The 17,502-nt window shown below is 39.1% G+C and overlaps 1 protein-coding gene across 8 annotated transcripts in view; it reads right to left on the minus strand.

Moving 5' to 3' along the window:
- gulp1a (GULP PTB domain containing engulfment adaptor 1a) overlaps nucleotides 1-17,502 on the minus strand; it is a 91,994-nt gene that overhangs the window by 7,964 nt on the left and 66,528 nt on the right. For all 8 annotated transcript variants that reach the window (XM_004559166.5, XM_004559167.6, XM_012921314.4 and 5 more), the window contains 2 exons: nucleotides 7,870-7,931; nucleotides 3,625-3,696 (listed from right to left, as the gene is read on the minus strand). In XM_004559166.5, the coding sequence (XP_004559223.1) occupies nucleotides 3,625-3,696; nucleotides 7,870-7,931 (134 nt within the window). The remainder of the gene's footprint in view (nucleotides 1-3,624; nucleotides 3,697-7,869; nucleotides 7,932-17,502) is intronic.

The raw sequence follows: 17,502 nt of genomic DNA on the forward strand, positions 1-17,502 counted from the left end.
TGCCAAAACGCCTTGAATAGATTGTATTTGATTAGCATCACCTGGCTGCTACCTGTCCTCTGAATTCCTATGGAAGTAAAAATGTTGGAATGCTCAAAAGTGAACAAATAAGGCTTTTGTGTCTGCTGCTTTCCAATCATCTTCTTGCCTGCCTTCTTTGAGCCTGGTGGATGGTTTAAATCTGTCCTCTCTGTAATTCTTCCTTTCAGACTCCTTTGTGCATCCTACTTCCTCCCCATCTCCACCTCAGACACCTGAGCCAAAGCTCTATTCAAGCGAGCTATTCTACACTCTGGTCTAGACACTGTCCTAAATCCTTTTACTGCAGGGATTCAGTCCTGCCACGATGGGTTATCGGAGACTAATCGCCAAATATATTAATTTCTCCATCTCAATAAATCATGTTCGATGTTTTTCAAGTGATCTCTCTTCATTGATATGCACAGTTGAGGCACTTCTGCATGACTTTCACTTTTTAGACCCAAAATTACACCCAACCTTTTTATATGGCTGCATATGAAGCTGTGCAGCTTCAGACCAGCTGAGTGTGTCAAAGCTGACTTCTGTGCAGCACTCAAAGAACATACATGAGCTTTAGAGTGAGAGCATGGACCAATAACACAATGAACTAGTCAGGGAAGGATGTTTCATCTTTTACATTTTGTGCATTTGTGATTTTTTTACAAGAGGCAAAGAGGGCAACTTGGTGTAATGCTGAGAACTCTTGGGTCCAGGCATTCATATGCATGGTATTTTGCCATGTACCACCCACCTAAACACTAGTCACACTGATCCCTGCTGGATGTGGTATTCCCTGACAGAAGTGGCCTCTTTTAGCAGAATAATGCACCTGCCACAGTGCTAAAACTTTTCAGGCATGGATTGAGGGAACTGAACAAAGAGTTCAAGGTGTTTACTTGGCCTCAATTCCCCAGATCTCTATCCAATTCAGCATCTGTCCTTCGCTGGGTCAGGGCTCTTTTGGGGGCACAAGACAGACCTAAACAATCTCAGGCAGCCGGCTTAAGTGTTGGCATGGATCAGTTAGCAGACGAAATCATAAAGACAGGAGCTAAAAGAAGATGCTACCCCACAAATTGGATCACATCATCATCACAAAATCAGTCTGAGATTACACCAAGAGATGGAAGCAACTGAGACCTAAAGCACTTTAAAAAAGTCAGCATTCTTTTCAAAAGCATCCTCACTTTACTTTCACTGCCTTCAGCGGTTACACAGTTGTGAAATTAGAGATACATGTTCGCTAAGTATCTGCTCCTGCCACAAAAATGGATAAAAGAAAGTAATCAGAAGCTTTACCATTTGCCTCCATTAAGAGTTCTTTTATATAGCCTCTAACACTAAAGCAGTAAATTGATGTTTATATAATTTAATACATTTACATTTCAAAGCCTGCAGACACAAACATGACCAGACACGGAGAGAGTGAGAGGACAATAAATGTGTGTTTCATGGAGATGCTTCTTGCTTGAGCAAAACCAAAGGTCATTTATATATACTAAGTGATAGAAGAGTATATTATTTGACCTAAACCATGGAGATGTGCCTTTGAGGCTGTCTCTGAAGTTGCAACATTTTTTTTTCTCTGCACATGATCTCAGGAAGCACAGCTAATGTCGTCCCGACTGCCAGCGTATCTGGGAGCGTAACCATGGAGCCTTGGTCAAAAGCAGATCAAATGCAATGTAACAATAGAGGTACGGGTTTGGAAAAACAAGTCTCCCCCTCCAAGTGGCCTCAGAGATTCAGGTCTTGGCAGGAGAAGACGGGGGGGAGGCCAGCATGCAGCGAGTGCAGCCGCATTACCAAGAAGCCGTGACAAAGAGAGCTGCCCAGGTTTCAGGCTGTTCCCATGCTTAAAGGTTTGATTAGATGTCTGTAAGCTTGAGGAGTATGTGTCTGGAGAGTAACCCAGGTTAAGTGCAATTTTGTGGGCAGGTTTAATGAAACTTTGTGTACTAAACACAAAGGAAGCCCTAAATTACAAATGAGGCTGTTTGTCAAAGTGACTCATTGAGCACTTTCTTAAACGGTTGTTTAGCAACTTATACTACCTCTACGACTTTGACCACTTCTACCTTAATTAAAGAAAACAAATATGGGCTCTGACAGGGTCAAATATAATAGAACTTAACATTTTTACAAAAGTTAAACACTTCAGCTTAAAGTGAGTCCTCAATAAATAAGTTTGTTTTGTTTTCCAAAGCAAGGCTAATTTATGTGTCTTAGGCACAGATGTAACATGAATGCTTAATGAGAAAGCTCTTAAAAGAAAACCAACAAAAACAAATTTATTCCCTCAGTTCCTCCACGCTTCTCCATCTATTTTAGTGTCTTTCAGCTCATTGTTTTGGTTTTGATTTGGAATCACCTGCATAGCACCAGTGCCAAAAAGATATAGTGGTACCAGATCTTCAACTCGTTTAATTCGTTCCCCAATAAAGACAACTGTACCCCTAACGATGACTTTTCACATGTCAGGATTTATCAGTAAAGATGTGGCTTGATGACCATTAGCATAGTTTCCTGTTTTTCCCAAGGGTAGCTTCATCGACAGAGACCACCCTCACTAATTTCTGGTCCACACCCGATCGTTTTGTTTGATACGCCGGCCTAAAATATGACAGCATCTGCTCAGTTCAGAAAATATCTTCAAGGGTTACTCCTGGTAGGCTTTTAAGCAGTAGACAGTTAACACTGCACTTCTGACCACCTTACAAATTCATGTTAATTACTCTGTCTGGCCTCCAAAACTCCTGAGGGGAAAGTCTGCCTCTTAAAAGCTTCTCTGTGTTCAGAAGAATTCTAATGCCAGCCTCAGACTGCATGATCGGTTTCTCTGTGATGACAGTCACTCTGTTGGATTAGGATTTCACACAGTCATGAAATCTTACTCTTTCTGACTAATACCTATGACATACTACAGGTTCCTTCCTCATCGGCCATGTAAGGAAAAAAAGCTGGCTTTCAGCCTTGCAAAGTACCGATATCATTCCTGTTACGCTTTGTCATGTTTACAGCTGCACACAGCTGGTAGAGCGTGCTGTGCTCATACTGGTCAACATCACAGACGTCACAAAACCATAATGCTTTCAGACCAAGTCCATTATGAAAAAACACCCAAGATAAAGCAATCAACTGCTGTCCATGATGGACATTTTCATTCCTAACGCCACGCCCTGCATTGTCTGTACTGGGCCGCTATTGGGCCAGTATCATACAGCCTGGATCTGGTATAATTGTGCATGCCTTGCCCTTTAATGCAGGGCAGGGAGTCTTTTACTATTACAGCTATGGTGATTTAATGATTTATTTCAGGCTAGAACCTGAAACAGCAGCTTTTATTCCTGATGAGTATTTCCTGTAACTAAACTTTACATCTACGCTGAGAAAGGGGGGCTGAACGAACTAATGTGCTTATCCAGCAGTTCTACACAGCTTAGGAGCTGAAAAACTCCAAGGGCACCTTGGTGCTGGCAGATGAGGGAGGGGGGCACTTGCCACTCACTCCCACCTCCCCTGCTCTGAGCCCCTTGTCCAATCTGGTCACTCAAGAATGCTCTGCTGTCCTTTAGGCTACAGCTATCTGGAGACTAGCTTTACCTTGAGCTTTCTGACTGCATCCTTTACAACTTCTGTGCCTTTCGGAGCTTCAACCTCTGTGTTTCCAAGGAACTGAAAAGAGAACAAAAAGACGCACACAGTAAAACAAAAGGTGTAAACAAGTATTTAATTACATAGCCCAATACAAAGAAGATGATGAAGAATACTTCTAAAATTCAAAAAGCAGGTGAGGTGTCAGTGTGTGTATTAATAATATTTAATAATGTGTCAAATCAATTTATGACCTCTCTGATTTGCTTCATTCACTGTGCTCAAATTCATCCTGTTATTTTCTTCTTCATGGTAGGTCTGTCACAGTGAGTCTGTGATAGGTCAACGTAGTCAGGGTTTAAAGCACCGACATGTTTTAATAAAAATACCAATATCTGGCACCAGTGCATCATATTCTGTGCTCCTAAAGGAAATGCTACAGTGTACTTTGGTATTCTGGCCTACGGACATTGGCCAAAAACTAGGTAAACAAATGAATCCATAAAGGATGAGTTGGATCTTTTATCAAACTGTAGGAAAGAGGCTTTCTCAGAGTTTAAAATCTGTGGAGCTTCACGTTTAAGTCACTAAAATCTCCAATTTGTCACTCTGACTTCAAATAAATGTAGATGACCTTTCACATCCTGAAGGCATTAGTATATATTCTTCTTCATCATCTTGCATTTCCTGTATTGCAAAAAGTTATAAAAGTGTCTTTTACACATGAGGATTGGATGAACACACACCAACACACACAGACGCACACGAGCAGCACTTCTGCTGTTCACCAACAGATGGAGCCGTTAACCTTTGAGCCTGAACATCGTGCGCCCCATCTGGCAGCAACAGTTGTAATTGTTGCAGTCACACAGGTTGCTTCGCTGCTTCCTGAGCTTAATGTGTGGAGCCTGTTCCAATATCAGACTTCAAAAACACTGGTGTCAGAGCCTTCAAGGCTGGCACAAACAAAATAACAATGTCTCCCATTGGAAGCTGAGAGCAGCTCCGGCAGTTTGACTGTCTCTGTGACACATTAAAATCTTTGTGATGCAGGCAATGACTTGGCTGTGCTAATACCCATAAAAATTTGGAGTGCGCACTGCCAGCTGCCGTGGCTGTAATAACAAGAGGTGAAATACAGAATTTATTTGTATTTTTTTTAATCTTGCACATGTCTGACAGCACTATAAAAGAACCCTTCCGTCAAAAATCAAATCAATTAATATAGCTTCTCCATCCAAAACGTGTCTGTGTAACTCTTTGGTGGCTGAGAGCCTCTGACGTCTTTCTAAATGCAGTAAGACAGGTGAACTAACACCAGACTGCAAGTTATCAATAGAGCCAGAAGACAGATTGAGGCTTCAGAGCAAAGTGTCAGCATTCTGCATCGGTGTGACAAATGTACTCTCCACACTTATGCTCATCTCTGGGAGTGCTGCTGACAGATGCCCAGAATAGAGTGGAGTAACACTTGTTCCTGACCAGTGCATTCTGGGCTGCGACTGGGGAGGTCTCACAAGGCAAACAGAGCTCGGAGGCTCATCCATCAACTGGTGCACGCAGCTGAAAACGAACCGGCCCTACCTCTCGTTGCCCGCAGAAAGAACTCACATTTTCAACTGCAGACACACACGTGTCAGCCTTGTGGCAGGTCTCAAGTGTTCACTCAGATGACACAACATAGAGCTCAGTTCCAACTCACCATCCATCCGGTGTTCACTCCTCCAAGCTGAAAGTTCTCAGATTTTTTTTTTTTCTTATACACCTTCAGAAAGGGCAGGATCTGTGTTGTGCATAATTTAAGTGACTCGTGAATGTGACATGATTACTGATGAAAGACATGGCAAATCTAGCAGCTCACCTCTCAACATCCTCTTTCCTCTTTGAGCCCACAGGTCAATCACACTGAAGCTGCTCATAAAAAGCACCGTTAGAATTTGTATAACTGTCCGATCGGATCAAAGAACTGGCAGACCACCGAAATCAAAGCTCACTTCAGTCTCAGCAGTCGTCACTGCGTAAGAAGTTAAAGGTAATACATTTTAAAAACAGTGGACTTAGTTCTTAGCTGGGAAGTTGCTGCTGTGATTTACTGATGACAGCATAACGATTTAGCATGAATATAAAACTGCAGATCTGTTGTGATTGGTGTGGATGTAAAGATACTGCTGCAAATATCAGCGAGGGAGACTTCCTGTGTTACCTGTTCTACAATTGTTCTTAAAATTGAACTCAAACATGATCAATTAAAGTAATTTGATATCGATATTTTATTCCTCTTAGGAATACGTTTAGTAAATTACAAAAGAAGAAAACTCATCAGCGACAATCCACTTTGATAATAAATGAATCATTTCAGTCATTTTTCTAGCACAGATGGAAATAACTTTCAAATCTCTTTCCAGCTTCTTTTAATTTGCTTGTTTTACCAAAGGAACGATCACTTAATTGCGATTTCAGTGAACAAAAAACATGAAGTCCATCTTCTGTGTATTCCCAATTCAGTCTTTACCCGAAGGATCTTAAACCGTAAAACAGATGAACACGCTTGAATCAGCCATCAGTCACCAGTTTTAGTTCCAATTAGCTTATTATCACCTGCACGCAATACTAAAGTTATTTTTCAGCCTACATTTACACCAGGGGCATCATGGTGGGTGATGTATTGTTGCCAGAGATAAAGTTTAGGGGAGTGGCTACTTTGATTGGCAGGTGTTCTGAAAAGGAGCTGCAGTTTGTCGCTGTCTGCTAGGTCGCATTTAACAATATAAGATATTAGATCATGTTTGTGATGCCGTTTCAAAACATTTATAGTTATTTTTGTCTACTGTGTGGTGTAGTTCCTCCAAGAAATTCAGATTTTATTGAGTCAAATTCTAGTATTTTCTTGTTATATCACAGTTAGGATTTGATCTCAGGTTCAGTTCATGAAAGTTTTGAAGTGCCGTCAAATCGAAATGATTGAAGTTATCAAAGATTTTACGTCTTTGTCAACGTTTGAAAATAAAGAAAAAGGGTTCATTTTCTTGAGGCTAAAAGAGAGCTCTCTCTCTCTGCTCTAACTATCTGGCACATTGTTCAGTGAACTGCTAACTGAGCTTATTTTTACAGTACTGAGTGCTTGAAACCTGGGAGATCATGCCAAGCACATTCCCAGCACCCCCCCCCCCAATTCCTTCACTGATGAGTCCTTTACTCAGATCTCAGCAAATTTAACCAGACGGGGATCTCATCACTCAAAGCAATACAGCGAGTATAGGAACTGACAATGTGCTTTGATTTTAGAGATGTGCCTTCTGCCGGCTTCCTTTGCTTCTTTGCTGCATGCAGGAAGGGAGCTTCAGCAGTTTGCAGGGATATTTTGGAGGCAGTCTTGGAGCTCCACCTCCGTTCCAGCATCGCATTTGTGAAGCACAAGAATGTAGGCCGACAGGAAAACTCTGTCGAAATGAAGCAGAAAACCAGCTTGACAGGGGAGTCCTCCCCAAGGGACACAGTCCCTCCTTCCAGGGGTGTTTGCTGGATATTTGAAAAACACCTTTTTTTCCCCAGTGTTTTATAGCAGATCCTGATTCCAGGCAAGCCTGAGAGCCATTTCATTACAAGTTAGTCCTGCATCAGATCCAAAGTTCTTACCTATTTTGACGTGTGCATGTGCCACTTTACTTAAATCCCCCTCTGTTCACACACTCATTAAAAATAAACAAATCAAGAAGGCTAAAAGACAGAGTCTCCTTCAAATTAAACTTTGATGAGGAAGATTTCCTTCCCCGCATCACAGCACCAAGAGACAACAGCTACTATGAGAGACGAATACAACGGTATCAATTTTTTGACAGTACTTGAGGTGTGTGGGCAGGGAATTAATTTAAACACCATTAAAAATCCAAATTATTGTTACATTGAGGAGAGGGGCTGAGGTTTATCAGCAGTCTCTGTCAGGAATTTTTATGCAGCCTCAACCTAAAACAATGCATCTATGGGCAGTGAAGCTCATTTGCTGGACAATACCAGAGAGTGCAATGAAAGGCCTGGTGCTTATCAGGGGAACTGCATTGTGGGACACACAGACAGAGAGATTTAACAGGCATGACTGGAGGGAATAAACACAGACAAAGGTGGGAGCCACAAAAGAACAGACTTCTTTTTCAACTTGCAATAAAAGTGTCGCAGTTCTTCGCTGTTTCATTATTTTGCAGTCGCCCTGCTCTGACAGAGTTCATTAAAATGTAGCAGGCAAAGAGAGATACCTACCTTGGCATTGTAGGCTATGTAATGCTTGGCCAAAGCTTCTGGGGTGTGCATCCATGATTTATCTGAAATGATACAGACAGCTGACTCAGTATGACAGACTTAATCACCCAAGTTAATACAGTACAGGTACAATTAGCCACATGCATTCAGTGGTTAAATGTGAGGCAGTGAGTAGAAGAAATTAGCTGAACCTTTTAAAGAGGAAAAATGGAGAAAATTGGCTCATTCTGCGAGACGCAGTGCTTCTTTCCCATATATTCACACCTGGAAGCTTCACATCACAAGTACAGTTCACCGCCACACATGTGAGGGTCTAGCAGCATCACTGGAGCACCCTTTTAGGGGCATACCAATGAAAGCTAGGCAAGGGAAAATGCTGATTTTAATTTCACACCTCAAGTTATCCATCATGAAAGGTAATTGGACCTGTGACTTACTGGTCTAAATCCCGCTTCTCAAACTGTGTGTGCTTTGACTGAACGCAGCAAATTTCAGAGGCCGTGCACTGTATTCAATAAAAATGCAAACGCATGGAAGGAAACTGAGCCCGATGTGCTCTAGGTGGAGCAAATTAGAGGGGAGATGCATCTTTGCAAGTGGACAATGTTTCCATATCACATAAGTATGCGTGCCCTGTTACTCCACTTCAAAATATCAAAAAACAAGATAGAGAAGGTAAGGAGTGGAGGACCTAACGGAGCAGACACAGTGAGAGTGCATTTTACCAGTTAGCTACAGTTATCCAAGCAGACTATATAGAAAACCAGTCAGATTCTTTGTGTTGCTGTCACCTGAGTCGTCGCTAGGAAAAAGTATGTATTCCAAATGTGGACAGCCAGTAAGATGTTTTTGGAGGTTACTTGTCTCCAGAAGCAAGCAAACTAAAAGTGAAGTAGAAATTAAACTTTAAAAAGTGCGACGAAAACTAGAAATGAAGAACTTCAAAGTAAAAGCTGATTTTTTTTTTTTAAGTGTTGGTAAGGCAGAGTTTTTACTTTGAAGGCAAGCAGTGTCTGTTACACATTTATTTAAATACAGCTCAGAAGTCAAAATAGCAACAGTTTACAGACAAGTCGGTGTCTTTCATACAAACAACAGGCGACCACAGAAGTCTGCTTGTATCCACAGAGATCACAAGGAGGTTTTTGGTGCAGCACCAGCATTTTACTTACGCTACATGTCTGAGTTTACTTGCTACTCATGTTAAGCAAACTGAGCAAACTGGGTAGCTTGGCTGCCCTCTGTTCAAACACTTATTTGTGTTTTTAGTTTATTAAGTTTGGTGGTTTGGGTACATGTCAGAGTGTGGTAGTAGATTACATCTCTGGTCTCATCATTTGCGAATGTTGTTAGCTAGGTGAACTCGTAACTTGTGTGGTGTTTAGCCACATTAGTTACAATCAGTACAAGGGCGTCTCTCTTCAGTTGTAGGTGGTTACCTGTTTGTTTGATTGCTTCAATTCCTGATAGCTCATTTTGTACATCAGAGACCAAATTAGAGTTAGAAAGACAATAAAATTTGGTATAATTTGGGGTCCACATGCCACTGCATGCAGTGTTTGGTTTCTCAGTAAGATCCACTCTTCACTGTGATACCCAGTTTAAACACAGCAACCCGGTGACCGTCAAAATATTTAAGCTGAGGCCTGACAAGCTGTATGCGCTGGCTGATTGCATATTCTATCAAACACCTATGGGTTTACATAGCCTGGAAATAAACTGTGAAATTCACACAAAATAAATAAATTTGCCTTCCATACTCCTTAAAGCATCTAATTTAATAATCCTGCATTTACCATAACATAATTTTAACCGTTTTTTAGACATGTGGCAGCTTTTGAAACATCAGTAAATCCTTAAATAAATAATATTTGTTTACATAGAGCATGGAGTATTTTGTCTGTGGTGCTTTGATGAAAAGTGACCAATAGGGTGGTCTGCTAATTTGTTCAGTATTGTCTTCGTTCTCTATTTGCAGAGCTAATCAAATGTGAAACTACACACAAATGGAACCATTTATTTTCAAATGGGTCCATCAGATAAAGGATTGCATAAAGTAATATCTTTTGCTAGCATTGGTTAAACTAAATTAGAACTTTAAAACACCATCTCTCTCAGCTGAAACACTACTCCAATGCCACTGCCAATCAAAAGATAATCTGTGTTTAATCACTTGAGTTTTAGCACCGGTGTATTTGTTTGTTGGGCAAATCATCCCACAGTGCCTATAGTTAGTGATTTACAATTTGCCCTGGAGACAGTCTTTGAAGATTTACACCAACACAAAGTGAGCGGTGGTTCAGAGATCATTACAGGTCACTGATGACACAATCCAAAGCACCCATTATGCCATTTTCAGCATTTCTTAATCACCCACTGATTAAGGATTCTTTTCGCTTTTCATTTCCACATTCATAAACGGCTTATCGCCTCGTTAATGAATCTTGGGACAAAAGATGCATGACTGTGACCTTGGGGCCACTTGGCTCCTGTAGGTTGATTGCGTTAATCAAGACTTTGCAAGGTGCAAACGATGTGATGTCAACTTTACTGCGTCCTCTGCACAGGTACGCTAATTACTTTGTTTACATTCATGTGCTGGCTAAGTGGCTTGATGAATTTAAAGTCTGTTCTAATTAGTGTTAATGTGGTACACCGCATTTGTTTAATTGTGACTGCTTAGGGTTGCTAACCTACAATATTATTCTCAAAGAAACTTTGGCAAAAGAGTATGTAATATGTAATGACGAAATGTTTGGAAGATTTTTTGAGATTATACGTTTTAATTATAATAATTTATTTAGCAATTGTTTAAATTCACAGATTTAATGTGATGGATATTTACCTGCCAAAAACAAATACAAACTATTGTGAATGCGTAATATTTGACCATATGCTGTTAAAACTCAAACTAAATGGATGCAATACATTTAAAATAATCTGGGTTAACACGACTGACTATTTTTACAGCTGTAAGGCAAACTGTGTTGACTTGTTTGAGTAATTTTTGATGGGGAAATATGAATCACATTAAGTTTATTAAATTGTTTATTTTAAAATAAGCGCCCGTACTGTGTTTTCTATCCAACTGAATAGAAAACACAATACTGTGCAGAAGTCTTGAGCTACCCATCATTATCGGTACCAAGGAGGTTATCTTTTTGTAGGGTTTGCATGTCATTCAGTCATTCTGTCTGTTAACACGATAGTTCAAAAAGTTTTTAATAATTCTAAAATATCTGCTAGGTGTGCAGAGTGGGGTTATATTAACATCCATTAAAATTAGGCTTCCATCCACTGAGTTCTTCAAGGTCACCTTAATGATATATTGGTCAAAAGTTGACAAAAAAACCTTAGCACTAGACCGTAACTATAAGTGTGGTGCTTATTGTCAACATATATAGAAAGTGTTGTATAAGGATTTATAATATCCCGTCATATCTGACCTCTGACCTCTCCTTCAGTGTCAACAGACACATCTACAGGTCAAAGTGATATTAATGCCATATAGCAGAATTTAAAACTGTTTCTTACTGCCAGTGCCTGTATTGAAATCTCATCTGCATGTAGTAAGTGATATATGGGGATTTGAAATATCACATTACCTTGGACCTTTGACCTCTTCATCAAGGTCAAATGAGGTCAAATTGTCATAAATGGCTTTTATCTTCAAAACAGTGATTAAAATTAGTCTGTCTATGTTTGTATTAAGGAAATGATACTGGTGTATGGGCATCCAAATATCATGTTACATTTGACCTCTGACCTCACTTTCACATTCAAGTTGACCCCAAAATGTTTTCTTTCTTCAGTTGTCAAGAGAAAGAGAATGAGCTTGTTAGTTAGAAATATACTGTAGTATATTATTATATATCAAGCTCAAGTTATTAATGTCCTGGTATTTACAAAGAACTAATTTTATTAAAAAAAAAAATGAAAAGAAAAATTAAAAACAATGAATGCTACAAATGTAATATAATCCACATAGATAAAAAAAAAAGAAATACTAAAATAATTTAAACTAATAGCTCCAATTTACGCCAAATAAATTACTTTTATTACTGCATTTTGCAGTTATTTTTTGCTGCACTACTAGTATGTTTGAAAAAAATACAATATACAGAAAAGAAGTAAATACTGGACAAAGAACAAGATTTGCACAATCTGACTGCTTCTTGTGTCCTCCTGTTTTGCTTCAGAGGAGCCAAAATTTCCTGTCATTTTTTGAGGTTTCACACCGTCTCATTCTGTTCTTACCTTATGCTGTACTGCCGCACATATATCCCATTTCCATGCAAAAGTTAAAGAAGTGATGGGTGGCTTGAAACTTTTCACAGTCCTGTACATGTAACTGAAATACAGGATCTTAAGAATTTAGACTAAAAAAGTTGATTTTATGCCTCTGCAATTCATTTTGATGGCAAACATGCCCACAGCCTTACAGCTAAACAACACTAACACATCAGTGTGGTGGTTTGTTTACAGTCTCCAGCACTGCACTGTGAACTTTTCTCTACTTAAACTGTATTCCTTCCAGGTTTACTTAACAGCTGTGCAATGAGATTAAACCTGCTTACACCTTGCAATGGCCTCCTCTAAAGCACAATCAATTTCCTAGTGGGAAGCTTGAATGAAAACTGACATAGGAATGAGGCGCCTCCTCCCTACTTTTACAGCAAACTCTAAATTGCAAGAAGGAGTCAAGAGAAAGGATGGAAGAGATGCTGTGCGGGCTGACACAGCCACATGGCGGGTAGGCTGGCATTATTTTAAGGTGTCAGCACACACTGCTCTTTGTGATGCTTTTTGTCTCTCTTTGCTGTTTAAAAATGGCAGCTATGTGAGCATGACAAAAACTGGCCACAGTGATGTGTACAGTTGAAATAACTGTTGGGGCGTGAGGAACAGTCGGGGAATCTGAAGGTCAACTTTGTGTGGATGAACTGTCAAGTGTTGGGTGGAGATGAGGGAAAATTTAAGGGCTGACAGCCGGAAAAGTGTCGCTGCTCCTCTGTCTCACAGTGTAATGTACTTTAGAGCGACAGGTTTTGTTGCATAAAGGTCACAAGTCCTTCATGCATGTTACACTGCAGCTCCAACCATTATTAACAAGAGCTGTCTTCACATATCTTTCGCATCATAGAATGATCTCCTTCAAAAACAATGCCTATTTTATACTTATTCCTGAGAATATGAGCCTGGGGATTTATTTTATAAATACATATGGACAGTTAGGGCCATGTCCGTAATAGGTCCTTGAAATTCTGCTGCTGTACACAACCCCAGTGGCTTTTACATGAAACTATTAAAATCTGAATGAAGTGCAGACCTTCAATTTTAATTCAACAGGTTTAATAAAAGGTACTGCATTAACTGTTTAGGGATAATAGACATTATTATACATACTGTCCCATTTTCAGAGGCTCAAAGTTAACTGGCCAATTGATTGCAAAGCAACTTTGTGGCCAGGTGATGCATGTTTCAACTGACAAGTTGAGGGGGAAAAAAAAAGTCTAAAGTTGATTTCAAAATGTTGAAATTGGTGGCCGTTGATTGGAAATCTCAAGAGGAGGTACAAATAGGTGTCAGTCTATTCATGCATAGGCTGAAAAAAACTAAATTAACATATCAGAGAGACAGCAAAAAAACTCAGGATTGACCAAACAGTTTCCTTCATTCTTAAAAACAAGGAATGAACCGGCTCGAAGGACCACAGAAAATATGTAAAGTGCATGGTGAGATGTCTTTATGGAAGGAAATATAAAGGTTTACAACAAGGTGCAAACACCACTGGTTACACTCAAGAACAGGAAGGCCAGATTAGACTCAACTTTAGCAGAAAAGCTCTACAGGAGTCTCGACTTCAAACACTGATTTGAAACATACCACATTATTTGTCAAACATGGCAGAGGCAATATTACAGGATGGGCATGTATGACTGCCAGTGAAACCTGGTGAGAATCTGGTGTTCAGCGGCGACAGGATGAATTCAGCTACACTCTCTGCTCACATTCACACAAATGCTGCATAACTGATTAGATGGTACTTCACAATAAGAATGGATAATGACCGAAAGCAAAGTACAATCCAAGAGAAGAAATGGCATATTCTTCAGTGACCAAGTCCAGATCATACTATTCAGTTACGACAAAACTGAAGTGAAACCTTTTGAAGTAAAGCTTGAAATAACAAAAATGTAGACTGCATCACATCTTGATGGTTGGATTTAAAATCCAATGTGGCATTGTATCGCACAAGTAAGCATGCTGGTTGAAAAGGAGAAAAAAGAAAGCAGCTTTAAGTTCTAAGTATAATGAATTACTGTAAACAACTTCACCCAAAAGTGATCCACTATTGTTCCAGAATACTGCTTTATTTTCGAAAACTGCCTCTTGTTGAAAATCAATCGGCAAGCTGGTGAACTTGCAGCAGAAATACCGCCCATGAATGCCTGCTCTAATTACACAGAGTAGACAGCTATAAATGGTTTAATCGTTGGACTAGAGTAAAAACAAAAGAAATAAACAGCGTTTGCTTCTGGCTAAAAGTAAAATTTCACACTGAAACAATACAAATAAGCAGCTTTGGAGAAGTGATGGTCCTCCACTGCAGGTTTCACTAATAATGATGAAGAAAAGAACAAAGAAAACAAAAGAAAAACAACCGAACACGAGATTGCCTGATAAACATTTTAATGTGGTGCACTGGAAAGAAACGAGACCAACACCCTTGTTGTCCAGCAGTTTCATCTAATACACCATTATCAAAAAAATCTCTTATCCACAAGCAAATAGTTGTATTTTACGATTTCTCACAGTTTCTTCATCTCAAGCTCTACTTTTAAAAAGTTCTTCATGTCAACAGTGTGAAGAAAAAAAAAATACTGCATTTACTTTATCAACTTTAAACTACACTGACTGAAATCCATGGATATGTTGCAAATAAAAATGCACCAGATACAATACAAGTACCTGTGGATTAAAATGACCAGATAATGCGTTCACTATTCCTTCAATTCTTCTTAAATTTTAGGTTTTGCATTTACTTCTTATGTTCTCTTTGCATTTGGGCATTATTCATTTCATGCAATCTTGTTTGCTTCTGTATTTTATTTTATTTTTTTCTTTATTAAGTAATACAGAAATAAATACATTAATAGATGTGTACTTAGTGAAAAAAAAAGCAAATTTGAAAAGCACAGAAATTGTATTTTGCAATTTGCTGTTCAGTTCCTAGATCTATTTTTAAGATCTTTAATGTTGTATTTATGTATCAAGTGATTTAAATAGTGTGTCATTAAATTAAATCCAGGCTTTGTCTCTTGTTTTTCTGTGTAGAACTTTGCAAATATTGGCATTACAGCATAGAACATAAAAATAAATTCCTCCTATTAATAATATAATACAATGACTGTACTAAACCGGGAAAGACGCCGACGTCAGCTAGACCTTGAATTGGATAAGGGGTTTAAAAAAAACGGGTTGATGGGTGGATGGATGGATGGGTGGATGGATGGATGTCTGTTACTACTAAAGCTAATTAGAAAAATAATGAAATGCTTAAGTCAAAAATTGCATGAAGTACTCTGGTCACAGAGAAACTGCCTAATATTCCTTGTCCTTGCCTTGTCGAGCTTGAGTGCCATGCTGTAAGTGCACTTTTTTTTTTTTTTTTTTTTTTTTTATAAATACGGCCACAAGACGAGTGCAGGCAATAGACTAATTCACTGCAGTGCTCAATCAATGACACACAATGAATGTGCTGGCTATGCACAGTTCTCCATCAAGCAGAAGACAACTTCAAATGGGCTCCAAGCAGACCTAAACCACAATTCTACTGCAGACTTGTGGGAGAGTGTTACGCTGAGATAAAGACTTGGAGAGTTTAAACTGTACTTCTCAAAAAGAAGTACAGTTTAGAATGTGGTGAGCTGCATAAATGAAGTAAAACTGTTGCAATCACATGGGGACAGTAATTCTTCTGAGAAGAAATCTCTTGAGGTTTCGCCTTCATCATATACAGTACATTTGGGGAAATGGACAAAAATGTCACAACTGCCCTGCAATTTAATTCAAGTCAGTACCAACAACACTGCAATACAGTGCCTCAGAAATGAAAGCTCTCTGCAAGTACAAACTGAACATTACAGGGTTCACTGTGGTTTCATTATTGCAGAGCTAATGTACTGAAGTTAATTATGTTCTACAAATGCTTATGATTTTGTGTCAAGCTCCTGTAAATTATTGTAATACGACTCCTCCATTCTGCCAAAAAACTATGGGAACTGAATTTAAAATGAAGAGAAAACTGCAAATATTGACTGTAGGAAGAAAGCCCAGGCTCATTCAGAGCTAATGCAGATTTTAAGGCCAAAAAAGGAAACGCTTAAGGATCATGCAAATGGCCGTGCGGCTTTACAAAATAACACTGACAGAGCAGATGTTAAGGCAAGGACAATACAGCCTCTCCTCTCACACTGCAGTGTTCTCTCAGGACAAGGTAATCAGACATGCATGAATTAAACGGTTACTACTTATTTGTGCTCCGATCATATCGCAAACCAATAATGATGGCTTGTGTAATAGTTAGAGGGATCATTTCAGGAATGAACATCACTTGGACTGGTAATTATTTAGTCCAGCCATTCAGCTGTGATGGCCACAGCAAAATTAAAAAGCCCATCCATCCATATCTAATTTTCTATGTGGGTGCTTTCAGTTAAATATAATCATAATGGTGGATAAGGAAACATCTGACCATTTTTATAGCAACAATAAGAACAAATAGAACGCATGCACAATCCTCTTCTCATTAACTTTAGTTTATTATATGTTAGAGGATTCAGCAACTATCTGTAGCCATGTAGATATTGCAATAAAAGTCGTATTGCAGTTGGAATGATTGAGAACCCTCAGTAACCAGCTGAGCTTCTGCAGAAATTTTGTTAAAGGTACTTTTGTGTAAAGCATTTCAAAGCCCTCATTTTAAAATGTTCAAAACCTTCTAAAATGAACTAAACCTTTCAACAGAGACCATAGCTTTTCCCCCGTGTTATGATGCCTGTGTGTTGTGTTGCAGAGATATCAAGTGAAGTTGAAAGTGGTCCGCGCTGTCACAGGACAGTGCAGCAAATCGGTGCACTGTCCAACGCTCCGAGTCCAACAACGGTTTTCAAGCTTGTGTTACTTCACCATTTACACAGAATTTCTTTTTTTTTTTTTTTATATATATTTAATACAGAAATATTAGATTAGTTAGGAGTCATCTTTCAAAGTAGCATTGTAAAATTATTTCAAACATACAGATTGTAATGCTCATTAGGTTGGATCTAATGAGCTTAGCTACACTACTACTTTTTAGCAAAACACTCTTTCTGGTAAAAAAAAATGCTTCTCAGGCACAAAGTGTCCCTTGATTTTGGTGTCATGAAGCATCGGATTACAGAAAAACTTAGCACGTATTACTGCTTTAAGTACTCTGTCACATTTAAACACAGTGGCTAAATGTCATTTTGTATTGTGCAGGGTTCATGTCTAGGGGACGTTTTAACCCAGAAAAACCAATGATATTTTCTTAAATGATGTAACTGCACCACCAATCGTTCTAGCTCCCAAAAGCAGTATGTCTCTTTT

The sequence above is a fragment of the Maylandia zebra genome, linkage group LG16 (genome assembly GCF_041146795.1).
Source record: "Maylandia zebra isolate NMK-2024a linkage group LG16, Mzebra_GT3a, whole genome shotgun sequence".
NCBI lineage: Eukaryota > Metazoa > Chordata > Actinopteri > Cichliformes > Cichlidae > Maylandia > Maylandia zebra.